The following is an 18,591-nucleotide window of genomic DNA, read 5'->3' as shown; positions in this document are numbered from 1 at the left end:
CTTGCATCTATCAATAATCTACTCTAACTTAAGCCATTAACATGAAATTATATAAAGCAGCTTACATAAAGGTTATTTTTTCAATGGCTTAGAATCTTCTGGTAGTAATATATACCTTTTAAAAATTCACTTCTGTATTTCTTTTCGAAAGACATTTTAAAATCACATTTTAAATAACTTCTAATTGAAATGCTTTTAGTTAGGTTCATACTTCCTATAATTTTTATAACAGATCGATATATATTACCTAAAAATGTTTTTTCTCAATTCACATTTTCACTTGTTTGTGACAAATTTAACTAATCTCACTATTGTCATTTCTATTTGAAAATAGGATACATTTTATAATCATAAGATTTAAAAGTTTAATAAAATTATAATTACCTTGATATGATCCTACAGTCAAATTGTACTTTATGAGAAAGCATATTTTCGGTTAATGTAGAATGTGTTTTTATCCTGTTAAGAAACACATTTGTCAACAATGATTTTAAAGTTACATACATTTGATATAAACAATAAAAGTACAAAAAAAGTTGTTAATGTTTTGAAATGCACAAATTGCATTAAGATGACCATTTAACCTCTTTTTTCCAGATTGATCATTGCAGCAGACACATAAGTATAAACCTAAAATATGGCACGTAAGACGAACAACTTTTATGTTAGAATGTACAGTAGCATAGTGCTATGTGACTGGCACTGCTGCAGGGCTAACCCGACGGCATTTCTAACCCTATTCTCCTTGTTTTCCTTCCACCATAGAATTTGCTTTCTTAGCCTCTTCAATTTTACGTGACCGAGCAGCCCAGTTCTACCAATAAACTTCCAAGAAAGACTGGTTTGTCCGGATAAGAGAGTGGCATGGGAAGAGCTCCTGACTGTGAACGTGGCAGGGATATGACACTAGGAGCCACTATAGCCATCAAGCAACCATGTCAGAAAGGCCAATCAAAGCTGGAAAAAGTCAGCCCAGAGCTGTGCCATTTCTGAGCTACTGAAGTAAAATAAAAAATAAATCCTGACTTGTTTAAGTCACTAGCAGTCAGGTTTCCAGTAGGGGTAGCTCAAAACATTTCTTACCAAAATCCAGGAGAGTGCAAAAGAGAATTCGATGAGGTTTTAGCCTTGGAATTGGTCTATGAGACCTCAGATCAGACATTTAATCTTTATGGCCTTCAGACAGCACTGAGTGATCTCACAAAGATTGCTCTTCTTAAAGTTCTGTTTAATAATATGAAGCAAAGCACCAATGTACACACTTTGGCACTCTACTACCAATAATCTCTATGTTAAGAAATCTTAAGATTCAGTGATATATTTTTAATCGCCTTCCTAAATAGTCTTATGATATATCCTGCAGGTGTAATAACATTGCAACAATGCAAATAGCAAGGGATATAAAGATCTTCAAATGTTTTATTTCTATAAAACCTAGGTCTCTATGAAAGGTAAACAAGATACAGCCAACAAGAGGCAGTAGACCAAATGAGTTTGTGAACACAGGGTAGAGCCATAAAAGCTTGATCATCTCAATTCAATTTAATCCATTAGTATTAATGTGCTTATTGAATGCCCATTATGTGCCACAAACAACTCTAAATGCTGAGAAAATAACAGCTTTAATAATAGTTACTATTTATTGAGAACTTCCTAGACACTATTATTAAAATCACTTCAGTGTGTATTGGCTTATTTAATGCTTGCAATAACTCTGTGAAGTAATTATTATTATCCCCATTTCACAAGTAAATTTTACATAGACATACAGTTAGTACATGGCAAAGCTAGAAAAAAAATCTTGCTCATAGCCATTACATTATATTGCTTCTCAAAGGTGAACAGAACTCAGTATAACAGTGATAAGTTGAAGTAATAGCTTCAATGAGTCTAGTGACTCCGTGAAAACATAAAAGAAGTAAACAGGCATCTGTATTATTAATGGAAAGTTCCATATTGGGCTTTTAGGTATCTGATAAGCAGTACCAATAACCTACCCAAGTTCTTAACCAATACAGAAATAAGAATTAAGCAGGTTAAGATCAAAATATGAATTTTATTATTGATTGAGTTTAAGAATACAGCAACAGGAAGTTAAGTCTTTGATGCTAGAATTTAACAGACTAATTCACTCATTCCCGTTGGGGAGGTACTTGTAAAATATAATGCATAGAACAGAATGTGTACTTCTGCAGACAGCTGATTCCCAAGGAAGAGATGAGAAGACATGCCAATTTTCTGCTTCTAACTCTATAAAGCAGAATTTTCTCCTCTTCTATTGGGAATAATAAAAAAAGGGAGGGAGTGAAGTCCGTAAATTCAATAATTCTAATCAATATCCCCATAGAATTTTTCATAGAACTAAACTAACTTAATCAAAATTTCTATTAAAGAGAAAAGGGCTCAGTATGCTAAGACAATATTGAAGATAAACAAGCTGCAGGTATTTAATATAAAGCAATACTAATTAAGATGGAATTATAGCCCTAGTCAGTGTGGCTCAATGGAAACAGCTTCGGGTCCTGCACCAAAAGGTCATGGGCTTGCTTCCTGGTCAAGGGCACATACCTGTGTTGCAGCTTTGATCCCCAGCCCTGGTCTGGGTGCATGCAGAAGGCAACTATGGGAAACTGTTTATTGCCTTCACTATCTGATAAGCATAGACAGAGAACTCCCCGAAACCCCCCGAAGGCTGGGTGCCTTTGAAGCCCTAGCAAAGGTCTGAGCTAGGCGCCACCTCTGTTTGTCCAGACAGTGGTAGCTGAAACTACTCCCCCATTTATTATTATGTAAATCCTTGCTGATAGGCTAGTCTGCTTGTTACTAGGGGGTCACCTGCCTAAGGGCTATGCTATGGGTGCATCCCAGATCAATAAAAGCTTGGTGAGGCCTGAGCACAGAGGAAGTCCTTTGGGACTTGCCGCCTGGTCCCCCAATATTGCAAAATTATCTCGTGTCTTTTTCTCTCATTTGTTGTGCGGCTCCTCTTACAGATACCGAACCCTACTCCACGCGGGTCGTGGAAGGAGTATCACTCAACATCTGGCGCCCAACGGGTAATCTGGAAGTGCAGGTCTTGCTGGAGCGAGAAAAGGAAGTTTTCACCGAAAAGGTGTGGAAAACTCACCGAAAAAAAGGTGAGGGGAAGTCTACCGCAAGCAATGCCCAGGATCAACTACAGAAGCCCGGGTCTGTAAGTAAACTGGGAATGTTTTCTTAACCAGGCTAACAAACGGGGCAGGATTTGGCTTTAAAAAAGTAGATTCGGCTTTAAAAAGGTATATTTGGCTTTTAAAAAAGTAAGAAACTTTATTATAGACTTTTGATTTGCATGTTTAAAGTATTAAAATTTTAGAAGGTAATCTTTTACAGTTTTTGCATGTTATTATAGAACATAACCCTTGGTTTCTTGAAAAAGGTACATTAGATCATAAAAGTTTGCCAAAAAGTTAATCAGAACTTGCCCAAAATTGTTTCCCCTTGTGGAACACGGCATTTCATTTCCTAGAGGTTTTAGGAGAGGTCAAGGAGGATAAATCTCCTCCCCTTGCACCATCTGCTCCTTAAGAGGAACAGAAAGAAAAGAAAAAATGGGAGGAATGGCCTTCATGGCACCCTCTACCTCCATGTCCTAATCCTGATATGTTTAATTTGCCGTTAATAGAATTCACCTATGCAAAAAGGCCAACTTATAAAGAAATTGGAATATTAAAAGGTACTTTTTAAAATCAGGCTGAAAAAAGAGTGGCATGGTCATCTTAATGTGGTTTCTTGTCCAAATTAAAATCTTAATTTGTATTTGGAATCTAAAATCTGTAATAAGAAATGAAACCCTGCTGCCGAGTCCGCCTCTGGTGTGGAGAGATTCGAAGGTGGCAGGAAAAGGCAGAGTTATAAGCTCTCCCACAATGAGATTACTTAATGTTTTATTTAAAAATTACCAGAGAACATGTTTGTAACACCAAACTTTGGCTAAGATAAGCTTGGGTGCTAGCCATGACTTTAGAAAGCGAAATAGGGAAAAATTTAAAATGTTTTCTATTAAGCATGACTTTGGGAAAAATACGCCATCTGAGTCATTTGCTGAAACTTCCCCCAAAAGCAGGATGTGGGGAAAGGGAAGAAGGAGCACGTGGCGATCCAGTGTGGATGCCCCCTCCCCAAGTATTCTAAAATTAAAGTCCTTCTTGTAATTGAAAAGCTTTTACAAATTTATAAATGCATCCGGGATTTCTGTGCACATGTAAAGGGAAAAGGCCAGTTTAAAAACGAGTGCGCATAGTTTTGAGCTGAACTTGACCTTTTGCTGTGTACAGAATAAAAACCCAAGACTGTTTTGGCCTTAAAAATGGTGGAGATGAACCTGAGAAAGAAATACAGGCTGGTTTCCCAAGGTGATCTAAAGTAGCTTTTGAAATTTCCCGCCCTGAGGCAAGTACCACCAGGAAGTTGATAGTCAAGTTTACATGTGAATAGCTATGGTTTGCTTCTTGACTTCCCCAGCAGGAAAATTGTGACCATTTTGAAATTAAGCAGCTATGCCAGGCTTTATTGGCTGAAAACTTAAAACTTTTAAGTTCAAATCATCTAAAAGTATTGAGATTTATAATACTGAAATGTTGATCTGAGTATGCCTAGTATGAAGTCTAGAAGATAGAAGTTAATCTATTAATTGAAAATGCCTTATATTTTATTTGAAATGTATCCTTAAATGTAAAAGTATTGATTTGAAAAATGCTAAGTATTTAATTTGCTACCTAAGATTTAAAGCTCTGAAAATTTACAGTGCAAATTGAATCAGGAAAAATTAATTAAATATCTAATGTATAACTTGTTTTTGAAAAAATAAAATGTGTTTTCTCTTAAATGATTAGGAATTCAAAATATGTTACTTCTTGGTCTGATTTAAAAAAGAGGATTAATTTTGTGATCTCAACTGAAATTTTTAATACAAAAACCAGTTTAAATTTGATTAATATTCTTTAAGATAATTATAAAGGGTATAAACAGCTAATGAGATTTCTGTTTGTCTACAATATAATGTTGGCCATCTATCTTTTAGGGATTTTGGTTTGCTCTTCCCTTGTTTATTGTGAGAATAAGGAAATCATCTTTTCTGTCAGAGAACAGTTTAGACAGCCACAATGTTGGGCTGCCTGACTTGGTAGCTGCCATGTTGGTCGCATGGCTCACCGCTCCCCCTGGGGGCTGCCATCTTGGAACAGCCAAGGCCCCTCCCTCTGATTTAGCCAATCACAAAAGGAATGTCTGCTCACTGAGGCAGGATGGGATTTCAGGGGTGGAGTTTTAAGGCGGAGTTTTACTGAGGAAATGCGGATGAGGCAGAAAGTGTGCTTGCCTCTCAGATTTATTTAATACTATTTTTAAGAAGATATTTTTAATGCTTAATAAATTAGCAATCATGGTCTTAATATAATTTCAGTGGTATGATAGACCAATGTTTTGAGCAGTTGGCTTTATAAGGGCCGACAATAGAGCTCATATTTCTTAAAAGGCTTGTAGATACATTTTTAAAAGATATCTTAAATTCTCAGTAGAACCACAGTTATGCATATATCATAAACAAATTAAGAGTAATTGATTCCATGGTCAAGACTAGATCCTATTATGTTGAGAACTGTTTAAAAAGTGTTGAAAATGTTTTAATTAGATATGTATTTGGAGGTTTTTCCCGAGTGCAACATTTTAAAATATAATATGCTTGGTTGTATAAGGAATTTCTGCCAAATAAAAGAAAGAATTGATTTATTAGCAGCAAAGTCTTTATTTAAACTAGCAATGTCTTTTATTTAAAAGCTCCTCACCGCTGCATTTTAAATTAGGCTGGAGGTGAAGCAGCATTTGCACCTTGTGTATCAGACATAAAACTTTACTAAATTTACTAATCTTTGTAAGCAATTGAATCCTAGTAAAGTAAATTCTTCTGAAAAAGTTACTGAAGGCTTCCCATGATCCCTCTGTATATGCAAATAAGCCGAAAGGGAATGCTGTTTAAAAATATTATTTTAAATTTAATAAAAAGGAGAAATTTTAATATTTTGAAATATCTTCCACTAATATTTACAGGATAATCTAATGATTTGCTGTTAAAATACCAAATCTGAAAATAAGTACAGTCACCATAAATGTTTAATGACTTTGACTTGAAATACATGGCCTTGTGGCACTATCAGTCAACATCCAAGAAGTAACCTTATAGTTACTTGGTGTAAAAAAGAAAGGTTTTTCTTTTTTAAGTTAAAGTTCTCCAAGTGTAATCCAGCAGGAGGAAGACAAAACAGACAACCAACAGCCCAGAGACCACCTGGGGCACGGTAAAGTGAAGTATGGTAACAATTAATTCAGGTAAAAACTATGGTTTCATATGTCTTAGAAGGCACATTTTTCCTTTACCTGGGAAGGACATCATAGCTATCCCAAAGTCAGAAGGCTCCAGTTAGCGTGTCAACTCAGTGCTCTGGAGACCCAGAACTGTAATTTAGATAGCATACTGTCTCTGCTTCTATAAATTTCTTTTTTTTAAACTAGGTTCCTCATTCCAAACCTTGAGACAGCCAGTTTAAAATTAAGTTGTCATGACCTAGAACAAAGAATATTCTTACATGGTATTATTCTACAAGTTTTATTAATAATTTTTGATGCTTTACAACAGTATATTATGCATTTATCCCAAACAAACTTACAAATTAATTCTTTGACATGAAGGGATTTATTCCCTCCTGGGAAGGCACTTAAGCATTCTGTATTGACCTATCTTGACTTTTTTTGCCAAGAGGAATCCAATTGCCTACAGCTGTTTACCTGAGCTCTCTGTTCAGCTGTGATCATGAAAAGCTAGTACCATGGATCTGTCTCTTGCCCAATGGCGTAAGCTGGGCCCTCTCTGGAGAAGAAACCTGGGTTCCCTATGATCAATGCTGGGGCCCTGCCAGCAGGTGAGGGGATCCAAAGGCAGTTGCTGGGCATGGAGGCCAGAGGGACATAGGTTAACAAGGAGACAGAAATGAACCTCACATCACCCTACTTGGCCCAGAGATGGTTGGTAGTCAACGACGGGTAAGACCCCACAGGGTGGGGCGACCTAAGCCAGGCACAGCCGGGGGCCAGTAGGAGAAAACTTGGGGCGCAACAAAGGTGGGGCACAGACCCACCCCCCCAATGGTGCACGGGCTTGAACACTTGCCCCTTCTGAGGAAGGTCTCCTGTCCCCATGGCTGCTTCTTGCTCTCCATGCCCAGCCCAGATCAGGAACCAAATAACAGAAGAGATTTGGTCCAGCTGAAATCAGAATCCAGATAAACAGAGGCTTGGCTAACAGAACCTATGTCTAAATCTAGCCTAACAGCAGGAATGCTCAGAGCCTTCACAAGGATGTAAAGTGATCCTTTTCATTAATATTTACAGTGTAAATTAAGATCATTGTTAGAATATTAAATTTGAAAGTAAAATAGTTGTCAAGTTTTCAAATTAATTAAATTTGGCTAACTTGAAATAAGTAATTATTCATATAGTATTAACCAAAATTTTCATTTCATGGTAAAATTGCTTAACATGCAATGAACCTAAAGCAGTCATATTTTTGTGCAGAAAAACTAAAAATTTAAAGTTATCTAGACTGCATTAAAAAATTTTTCTATACGCCTCCTAATTAAATCAAAAAAGGGGGATAGTGGAAGAATACCATGTAAGGAAAAATATCCTGTAACTAAATTACATCTAGAAAAATTTTTTTTTTCATTTTGTAATGCTAACAGCAAGACACCCATGAAAAACATATGTGGTGTCAAAATAAGCCAAAGGAAAATCATTTGGGCAAATATAAAAAGGATTCCCCAAGTAAAATTTCCTTTATTAACCTTTGGTCGAGAATATGTTTGTATACTTTCAGAGAACAACTCCTAGACCATGTGGATTCCTGCAACAAGGGATACCAGAGAGAAACTGACCGACTGCTCCAGCCACAAAGACAGGAGAGACAGTTCAGAGATGGAGATGGTGGAAGACGCCTTGCCATGCTAGCAGTCAGTAGCTGTGCGGTGCTGCAGGGTGCCCAGGACCAGACCAGAAAGGACCGGACCTGCATTTTCCACCATCCAGAACCAGCATTTCATTGCTGGCATGTACACATGAACTTTTGGACATTGAAACATGGACTCAGAACTTTTGGACATTGAAATTGGGACTTGATTAATTTTTAAAGAAAAAATAAGGGGGAGATGTGGGAAACTGTTTATTGCCTTCACTATCTGATAAGCATAGATAGAGAACTCCCCAAAACCTCCTGAAGGCTGGGTGCCTTTGAAGCTCTAGCAAAGGTCTGAGCTAGGTGCCACCTCTGTTTGTCCAGACAGTGGTAGCTGAAACTACTCCCCCATTTATTATTATGTAAATCCTTGCTGATAGGCTAGTCTGCTTGTTACTAGGGGGTCACCTGCCTAAGGGCTATGCTATGGGTGCATCCCAGATCAATAAAAGCTTGGTGAGGCCTGAGCACGGAGGAAGTCCTTTGGGACCTGCCGCCTGGTCCCCCAATATTACAAAATTATCTCGTGTCTTTTTCTCTCATTTGTTGTGTGGCTCCTCTTTCAGATACTGAACCCTACTCCATGCAGAACGTGGAAGGAGTCTTACTCGACAGCAACCAATAGATGTGTCTCTCTCACATCAATGTTTCTCTCTCTCCCTCTCCCCCTCCCTCACCACCCTCCCACTCTCTCTAAAAATCAGTGGAAGAAAATATCCTGGGGTGAGAATTAACAACAACAACAATAAAAAAGATAGAATTATATTGGTGCAAAAATATATTACAGATAGATGAGACCAAAGAAAAAGCCTAGAAGCCTACCATGAATTTATAACAACTTGATAAATGGCATTAAAAGTCAGAGAGATAATGAGTTTATGGTTGGCAGAAAATTTTTAAAGAAGATAGAGAAGCCCCGATGGTGTGGCTCATTTGGTTGAGCATTGACCCATGAGCCAAGAGGTCACCGGCTGATTCTCGGCCAGGGCACATGCCCAGGTTGCAGGCTCAATCCCCAGTAAGGGGCATGCAGGAGGAAACCAATCAATGTCTCTCTCATACATGGATTATTCTCTCTCCTGCTCTCTCCCTCTCCATTCCTTTATCTCTCTCAAATCAATAAAAAATATATTTAAAAAATAATACACAAAGGACACTAACAACAAATGGAAAGAATGGCAAACTGAAATTAAGAACTCTGATCAAGAGAATGTAAAGGCAACCACAGGGTAGGAAAATAGATGTTCAGCAAATACAACTGAAAAGGGAATTGTAACTAGAATGTATAAATAAGTTCCACAGCCAATATGAAAAAGATAACCCAATAGATTTGAAGGGAAGTTTCATATAAGAATATATTTAGATGACCAATATTCATATGTAGAAGTACTAAACTTCATTATTCTCTAGTGAAATGTAAATGAAAATTACCAATACATCCCCATAAGAACTAAAATAAAAAAATATAGAGAATACCAACCAGGAGCAAATATATGGTGCAATTAGCATCCTCTTAATGTAACTGGTGACAGTGTTAATTGCAATCACTTTGGAAAATTATTTGGCAATATTTTAAAAAATATGTTATATATAGATTTCAGAGAGAGAAGGTAAAGGGAGAGAGAGATAAAAACACCAACGACGAGAGAATCATGCATTGGCTGCCTCCTGCACGCCCCTTACTTGGGATCGAGCCCACAACCAAGTCATGTGCCCTTACCAGGAATGAAACAGTGACATCCTGATTCATGAGTCGATGCTCAACCACTGAGTCACCCCGCCAGCTGTTAGTATTTGTTAAAGTTGAACACTTGCATACTAAATGGTCCCGTGATTCCACTTCTAAGTAGGTACTGAGCAGAAATGAATACATATATTCACAAGAAGGCATGCAAAAAGTTCATGGCAACATTATTCATAACATGCCAAATGTCCATAAGCATGGACATTTACCATATATATCATAAATGAATTATGGTATATTTACATAATGAAATACTGTACAGCAATGAAAATAAAGGACACCTATTAACAATAACATGGACAAAATGTACAAACATAACGTTGAGCAAAATAAGCCAGATACAGAGTCTACACTTTGTGATTTCACTGAAGTGCACAACCTCTGATAGCAGGACAGAGAAGTCACCCTGCAGTGGCAGAGGGTGCGGACAGTACTGGGAGACAACACCAAGGGCGGGGTGTTGGGGAACAGGCTCCCTTCTATTTCTTGATCTGGAAACTTGTTCAGGCTGAGAAAATTCACACGCCGCACACCCAGAAGGTGTATCCTTTGTGAGAGTGAATTTTATTTTAATAAAACTTTGAGAGATTTAGATATGTGATAGCTGAATGATGGTCCCCTAAAGACGCCCACGTCCTAATTAATCCTCAGAACATGTAAATATGTTAATTTACATACGATGGCAGATGAAAGACCTGGGGATGAGGAGATTGCCCGGGATTACCCCCGTGGCTCAGCGCCATCACGTGGGTCTTTATAGGAGGGAAGCAGAGGAACACGTGAGACAGAAGAGTGTCAGAGTGAGATCACACGAGAAGGCTTGCCCAGCCATCGCTGGCTTGGAACAGGGGAGAAGGGCCATGAGCCACGAGCCAAGCAATGAAGCTGAAAAAGACAAGACACGGGTCTGAGCTCTAGAGCTGTAAGAGGATAAATCTGTGCTGCTTTACAATACTGTCTGTGGTCATTTGTTACAGCAGCAGTAGGAAATTAATGCATGATCCATTCACATGTTTGAAGTCATGATAATTAAAGCTTCCAGAAAATAAGAATAAGACACAAAGATAAAAGTTATAAGTAACTACCTGACAATTACAGTCTGAAAATATAAAAGAATTGCAGTGGAACTGGTAGATTTTCTATGTCTTTTAAAGCTGAGGCTAGATGTCAAGAGTCAGTGAAGTTGAGAAATTTAAGTGAAATACACCAGAGGCCTGTGAAAGCCCATTCCAGCCAAAGGCTGTTATAAGATACAAAGTAAAATGCAAAATAATAACTTTAAACAACACCAACTTTGAATGTAATACATACCAATGAGATTCAGCCAATATATATTGCGTACATACCAATGTCTCAGTTACTGTATCATATATTCTATACAGAAGGACATATCTATTCTCTCCTAAGGTTGTGGCTGTTATTCCTAAATTACAGATAGAAAACCTAAAGGGCAAACTTTATCCCAGTATCTTAAAGTGGAAGAACTAGAATCTAAACTCCAAAAATCCACTTCCTTTTAATTTGCAAAAAGCAAAACACTTTTCAGTTGGACGCAAAATAACATTTTAAAAAACACACGTATAAATACCACAGGCTCCATTTACACTGATTGGTAAGCTCTTCTTACTTTGTTTCATGGAGTGTTCTTTTCCTACATCGAAGAGGTGTTAGGTTGGAATCTGGAAGGACACAAGCACCTTCTGGTTTCTCAGTGGTTAAGTTTTGCTCTGGGTCACTGATTACAGCCCTACGCCACAAAACACAAAGTCCGACATTGAAGTGGGATAATCCGTTGTGCCAGTGTTCACATATTGGTAGGCAGTCGAAAAAGCCCACGTATGAATGCAAATTTATACTGCTATCAGAATTCTGTATTTGTCAGATGTTAAATGAATAATCACCTTGTGGTGGGATGGTGGGGTAGAAACATTATTAAAGTGAGTTCATGAGATAATGGAAGGAGATACATTGAATACTGTAAGTATAATTATTTATTTCAGATAATTTACTGAAAAACATGCATGTGGAATATTATTCTTTCTCTCTACCACCTAATCAAAGACTTTTTTCTAAAGCTAAACTTGTCTTACTTCTTCTCAAAGGTGTCCTAGACCTAGACTCTTCTGTTTTCTTTTGAAATCTTGCAGTATTTACACATTCTTATGCAACTGAGCACAGCAGGTGCTAAAACTTTATATAGTTTTCTAAGGGTTGTAAAACTTAGATTACGTTCTACAATTCTATAGTTAGTCCTACTGTTCCCAAACTCTACGCCAAGTCATTCTGAGGTGCCCCAGGGAACTCTCAGGGACACTGAAGGATATTTTTAGTTTTTGAGGGAAACAGTATTTTGTTTGGACACCACATGAACTACTAGCTCAAAGTAACTCACAGTTTCAACAAGACACACTCCCTCAGTGAAGTCACATCTTTGCAAAGCAGGGCTTTCTACAGTGCTGTGGTAAACAGCAAGTGCCATATGAAATAGAAAGTGACTGTGGCAGCATCATAGACAGGTCCAAGGTTTGAGAGACTGTGCAGTGCCCCCAAAAGGTACATACATCCCATTAGCAAGTAATTATGGCTACTTAAGAATGAGAAAAATATGTCTTCTTTTAATTCATGTGCTGTTGTTTTTCAAAGCTATTAGTTAGGAAGTGCATGCTCATTCAGTTGTTAAGACAAAAATCCTATCTAATAAAAGAGTAACATGCAAATTAACTGTCACTTCACGATAAAGATGGTGGCTCCCACAGCCAATAAAGAGGGGATATGCAAATTGACACGACAAAGATGGCGGTGCCGGCCAGAGCCACAGAGCCAACTGGAGCCACAGAGCCAACCGGAGCCATAGAGCCAACTGGAGGAGAGCGGGCGGGAGGCTTGGCTTGGCTTCTTGGGTCACCCCAGCGACCCAGAAAGCTAAGCCAGGCTCTGTGGCCACTGCCCAGACAAAGCCATAGTGGCAGGGCTGAGGCAGAGGTGGTTAGAAGAGATCAGGCCAGGAAGGGAGGACAGTTGGGGGTGACCAGGCTGGCAGTGGGGGAAGTTGGGGGTGAGCACGCCGGTGGGGGGCAGTTGGGGGTGAGCAGGCTGGCAGGCAGAGTGGTTAGGGGAGATCAGGCAGGCAGGCAGGTGAGCGGTTAGGAGCCAGCAATCCCAGATTGTGAGAGGGGTGTCTGACTGCCGGTTTAGGCCCGATCCCTATGGGCCCAATCCCTATGGGATTGGGCCTAAACCAGCAGTCAGACATCCCCCAAGGGGTCCCAGATTGGAGAGGGTGCAGGCCAGGCTGAGGGAAACCGTGCCCCCCCCCCCCACCGTGCACAAATTTCGTGCACTGGGCCTCTAGTATTCAATAAATAGAAATAATGGGTATTATTATTTCTATTTAAAAAGTACTAAAACACTATGAGGGCATTGAACAGAGAAAGTTTGGGACTGAGTTAACAACTTATTGATTAGCCAAGGATATGGGTCATCAGGCATAAAAAAAAATGTATTTTTTAAATTTATCTTTATTATTGAAAGTATTTTTGATGTCCTTTCTCCTCCCCCACCCCCATTGGCTCCTTCTAGCTGCCCCATGCTCCCACTCTAGTGTCCATGAGTTATGCATATATGCATGTTACATTTTATCTCTTCCCACCCACCCCTGCCTTTCCTCTGTGATTCATCAGACTGTTCCATGTTTCTATGTCTCTGGATCTATTTTGTTCATCAGTTTATTTTGTTCACTAGAATCCATACATGAGTGAGATTATGGGATACTTATCTTTCTCTGACTGGCTTATTTTGCTTAGCATAATACTCTACAGGTCCCTCCATGCTGTTGCAAAGGGTAAGAGATCCCTCTTTTATACTGCTGCATAGTATTCCGTGGTGTAAATGTACCACAGCTTTTTTATCCACTCATCTACTGATGGGCACTTGGGCTGTTCCCAGGTCTTAGCTATTGTAAGTTGTGCTGCTATGAACATCTTCTGAATGGATTTCTGTCAGCAGTGACTCTCACCGGCATAGGTGGTCCAGCATCACTTGCTCTGCAACGCTCTGTTTCTTCTTTTCAGTGGCCACAATTTCCTGAGAAGAGAAATAAAGAAAATCACACTGTCCATAAAGCAGAATATACTGCAGTTAATTCAAGAGTCCTAAAATATAAACCATCCCCAGTACCTGAAGCTGAAATTGAATTGCAATCATTAAAGCTATAGCAAAAATCTAACAAACAAAGGCTCCCATCATTAAAAGAGTAATATTTTTGACACATATAACCCATTAATAATCCTTGATCAACTTTTCTCAATTAGTGTTTTGACTAAACTATCTTCATACTATTTTTTGCTTTTCCAAAAGTATTTTTACTGCATTTTAGGTTTCATAAACTAATTTGTAATCACTCAAGTCCAATTAGATTATCAAGTAACTATAATCACTAAAATGTTTCTTTTGAAGGATAAGTCAAAAATGGTGAAAAAATTAAGAAGTCAAATAAAACTTGTTCTATTTTCAGAATATAAATTATTGTCATCCATCTCCATGGATCATTCCAATAAACATTCCAATAAATGAATTCAAGTATGTAATGTTGCTTAAGATAGAGGCTTTGTACCTTTAGAGAGAGAGAATGCTATTTGAAACTGACACAAAATTTAAATTAGAATAACTAAAGGTATATTATAAAAACAAAAAGTACAAACTCCTAAGAAACCTGGAAACATTGGGCACAATCATTTAATTGTTAGTCTGCAATTGAATTTAGATGTTTGTTGGGTAGAAATTTAAGATGCATGCTTTACACATTCAAATATGCCTCATTGGAGCTCATATCATCTATACTAATAAAGGAGTAATATACTAATTAGACTGGACATCTTCCGGACAAAGCCACGCAGAGGCGGTTGGGGTGATCAGGCTGGCAGGGGGGCAGTTAGGGGCAATCAGGCCAGCAGAGGAGCAGTTAGGGAGTGATCAAACCAGCAGGGGAGCAGTTAGGGGGTGATCAAGCTAGCAAGCAGAGGCGGTTGGTGCAATCAGGCCAGCAGGGGAGCATTAGGGGCATCAGGCCAGCAGGCAGGCGAGTGGTTAGGAGTTAGCGGTCCCAGACTACGAGAGGGATGTCCAACTGCCAGTTTAGGCCCGATCCTTGTGGGGTCCTGGATTGGAGAGGGTGCAGGCTGGGCTGAGGGACCCCCCTACCCCCGTGCACGAATTTCATGCACTGAGCCTCTAGTGTAATATATAACTGCATCTTGTGGTCTTAAGCTTGTGGCACTTTATAATGATTTTTAAGAAGTTAGAAGGATTGTGTAACTTACAAGTAAAACATTTTATATCCAAGGGTGATTCAGAAAGTGGATACTGTCTAAAATGTGAAATTATATAGAATAGAGATCAGCCAGAACAGAGATGTAAAACCCAGAAGTATTACTGGTGAAAGTGAAGTTCTTGGGGTGCATGAGGAAAATAAATTCCTGAGGCCCCATGGGATGATGGGCGTTAGTAGAAAGCCTTAATGATTATGCAAAATTACGGGTGTTCCCTTTTAAGGTCTTATCTCTGTTCATCCCACCATTGAAAGAGTTCAACTGTGTCTTCAGTAGGGCCAGAATAAAGGCCACTGCCCAGGATTTCTGCTCCATATTACAGTCCATTCCAGTCTAGCCTCTGGCTAGCTTAGCTTGTGTTCCCAGCTGCAGTCCATTGCATGTGAGGCTCGCACAGCCATGGCCATGCACTGCTTAAGGCCACATGGCTATGGAGAGAGAACAGTGCTGTTCACAGAGCAAGAGGGAGCCAGCATGAACAAGAGATTTTGTCTGGAGATTTTAACTTTCCAAGATTTTGCATGCTTTTGATGGGGTCCACACCCTAGCCAATCCATTGTTCCCCAGGCTAGACTGACAGACAAGCACCTTTCCTACGTCACCCCGACTTCACTGCGCACACACCCATCTACCTTTTTATATGATTTCTTCCCCCAGTGATCTTCAGGGAATGGACCAGTGGTTCCCATGGGGAGTGTGATGTTGCAGTTTCTTGGTGAAGCTGCCCAGATGACCATGCTTATAATGTCTGGCCTCCCCTTTGCTCTCTTCCTATTATCAATATCAATAAACTAGCTAATTACACCAATAACAAGCAAACAAAAGAGCTGAGGTTAATAAATATGGAGCCTTTGCAGAAGGCCCACCGTAACTGTTGACATTTATGGTGGTTTATATTTTTGGAAAGGTCAGAACCACCCTGAGGCACATTGGTTTAGAGGTCTGTATAAGCATAAAACAGATTAGATACAGAAGTCACACTGGTGCAAAGAATCTGATAACATTGAAAAATGACAAACAAACTAGAAGATACGAAATGGAAACCTCACTCTCACCGCTTCTGTCGTCCAGTTAGGTGGCTAAATATTAAATTAAAAAGTAGCCACCTACATTTTAAAAATAAATAAATACTAATTTTTGATGTGTTCAATGTTTACTTACATAAACATTCCCTTGAAAAGCACAGATAAATGAGGACTACCACAATCAAGTGAAATGTACTTGATAGTGAATTTAGATATATTGCCACTAATAAAGTAATTGTAAGGAAAAGAATTCCACTCACACCCGGTGGCTTTGGATTACACCAAGACCAAAACCCAACTGACCTTAAGCATTGGTGACATGCACTTCAAGTGTAACTTGAGACACATATCAAAGAACCCTTATTTGAGACACTACGTTGTCTTATAAAGTAGCTTCTTTATCTTTAGAATGATCCTGCTAATATTCCTTATTCTACCAAACATCAATATCCTATCTAATAAAAGAGAAACATGGTAATTAGCATACGACCACTACCCTTCCCATTGGCTAATCAGCGAGATATGCAAATTAACTGCCAGCCAAGATGGCGGCAGCAGCCAGGCAGCTTGAAGCTAACATGAGGCAGGCTTGCTTGCTTCAGTGATGGAGGAAACCAACGTTCCCCGCCTGCCTTGCCGGCCTCTGAGCCTGCAGTTCGAAACATTGTAACAAATATAGAAGGTAAACAAAACCCCAGAAACCTGCTTTCAGTGAGCTGGGATCTCAGAGGTGGAGTTATACATTGTTTTGATTATAGAACTGAAACAAACCAGATACCTGCTTTCAGGAGCGGAGGCCTAAGAGCTGGAGCCTCAGGGCTAAAGCTGGCGCAGAATTAAAAAGAAAAAGAAAAAAAGGAGCGGTTGGGAGCTTCCGTCACCCGCCAGCCTGAAAACAGCCCTCAGCCCCTCATCCAGACGGGCCAGGCACCCCAGTGGGGACCCCCACCCTGAAGGGTGTGTGACCAGCTGCAAACAGCCATCATCCCCTCACCCAGGGTGGCCAGGCACCCCAGTGGGGACCCCCACCCTGATCCAGGACACCCTTCAGGGCAAACCAGCCAGCCCCCACACGTGCACCAGGCCTCGATCCTATATAGTAAAAGGGTAATATGCCTCCCAGCACCGGGATCAGCGGAGCCGCGAGGCCTCCTGGCACCGGGATCAGTGTGACAGGGGGCAGCGCCCAAACCCCCTGATCGCCCTGCGGCTCTGTGTGTGACAGGGGGTGGGGCCACAACCTCCCTATGGGCCCTGCTCTGTTAGTGACAGGGGAAGGCGCCCCAAACCCCTGATTGTCCTGTGGCTCTGTGTGTGACAGGGTGCGGCGCCCCAACCCACACCCCCCCCCCCCCACGAGCCCTGCTCTGTGTGTGACGTGTGACGGTGTAGAGCCATAACCTCCACATCGGCCCTGCCCTGAGTGTGACAGGGTGCGGCAGCCCAACCCCCTGATCTGCCCTGCTCTGTGCATGACAGGGGGAGCTCCCCAACCCCCTGATGGGCCCTGCTCTGTGTGTGACAGCGGGGAGCTCCTCAACCCCCTGGTCAACCCTGCTCTGTGCATGACAGGGTACGGAGCCCCAACCCCCCTGATGGGCCCTGCTCTGTGAGTGACAGGGGGCAGGGCCCCAACCCCCTGATTGGCCCTGCTCTGTGCGTGACAGGGGGTGGTGCCGCAACCTCCCCATCGACCCTGCCTTGAGTGTGACAGGGGCGGGGTGCCCCAACCCCCCAATCAGCCCTAACCTGAGCGTGACTGAGGGTGGCATCGCAACCTCCCGATCTGCCCTGCTCTGTGCATGACAGAGGCGGTGCCCCAACTCCCCAATTGGCCCTGTTCTGAGCCCGACCAGGGGCTGCACCTAGGGATTGGGCCTGCCCTCTGCCACCCGGGAGCAGGCCTAAGCCAGCAGGTCGTTATCTCCCGAGGGGTCACAGACTGCGAGAGGGCACAGGCCAGGATGAGGGACCTCCTCTTCCCCCTGAGTGCACAAATTTTTGTGCACCGGGCCTCTAGTCTAATCTAATAAAAGAGAAACATGCAAATTGACCATACCTCCGCTATGCCCCAAGCCACACCCACCAGCTAATCAGAGCGACTATATGCAAATTAACCCAACCAAGATGGTGGCTGATAGCCACAGAACTGGAGCAAGCAGGAGGCTTGGTTGCCCTGGCGATAGAGGAAGCCAAGCTTCCCACCTGCCCTGGCTGGCTGTGGCCTCCGCTCAAGGCAACAAAGTTTCAATTATAGAAGTTAAATAAATCTCAGATACCTGCTTCCAGCCACCCTCCACTGCAAGCTTGGGTGGCTGGGGGCTGTGGCCAGCATGCAAATAGCCAGCAGCCCCTCACCCAGGGTGGCCATACCCTCATGGGGTGAGGGTCCCCACTGGGGGGCTTGGCCAGCCTGCAAACAGCAATCAGCCCCTCCCCAGGCTGGCCAGG

The 18,591-nt window shown here is 41.1% G+C and overlaps 1 protein-coding gene and 1 long non-coding RNA gene across 3 annotated transcripts in view; one reads left to right on the top strand and one right to left on the bottom strand.

The window, feature by feature from the left end:
* The window catches only part of LOC308513399, a 66,470-nt gene extending 62,432 nt beyond the window's left edge, over positions 1-4,038 (top strand). Inside the window, exon 3 of the long non-coding RNA XR_013995536.1 lies at positions 2,994-4,038. This is a non-coding gene — a long non-coding RNA (uncharacterized lncRNA). The remainder of the gene's footprint in view (positions 1-2,993) is intronic.
* The window catches only part of CAPS2 (calcyphosine 2), a gene marked incomplete at its 5' end in the record, with an annotated part of 51,303 nt that overhangs the window by 21,268 nt on the left and 11,444 nt on the right, over positions 1-18,591 (bottom strand). For both annotated transcript variants that reach the window (XM_081083393.1, XM_081083394.1), the window contains 3 exons: positions 385-459; positions 11,416-11,535; positions 13,804-13,871. In XM_081083393.1, coding sequence (XP_080939519.1) covers positions 385-459; positions 11,416-11,535; positions 13,804-13,871 — 263 coding nt within the window. The remainder of the gene's footprint in view (positions 1-384; positions 460-11,415; positions 11,536-13,803; positions 13,872-18,591) is intronic.

This window comes from Myotis nattereri (assembly GCF_964212035.1).
Source record: "Myotis nattereri genome assembly, chromosome: 2".
Classification (NCBI taxonomy): Eukaryota; Metazoa; Chordata; class Mammalia; order Chiroptera; family Vespertilionidae; genus Myotis; species Myotis nattereri.
Note: the sequence above shows the minus strand (reverse complement) of the source record. Positions and strands in the feature narration are given on the sequence as shown.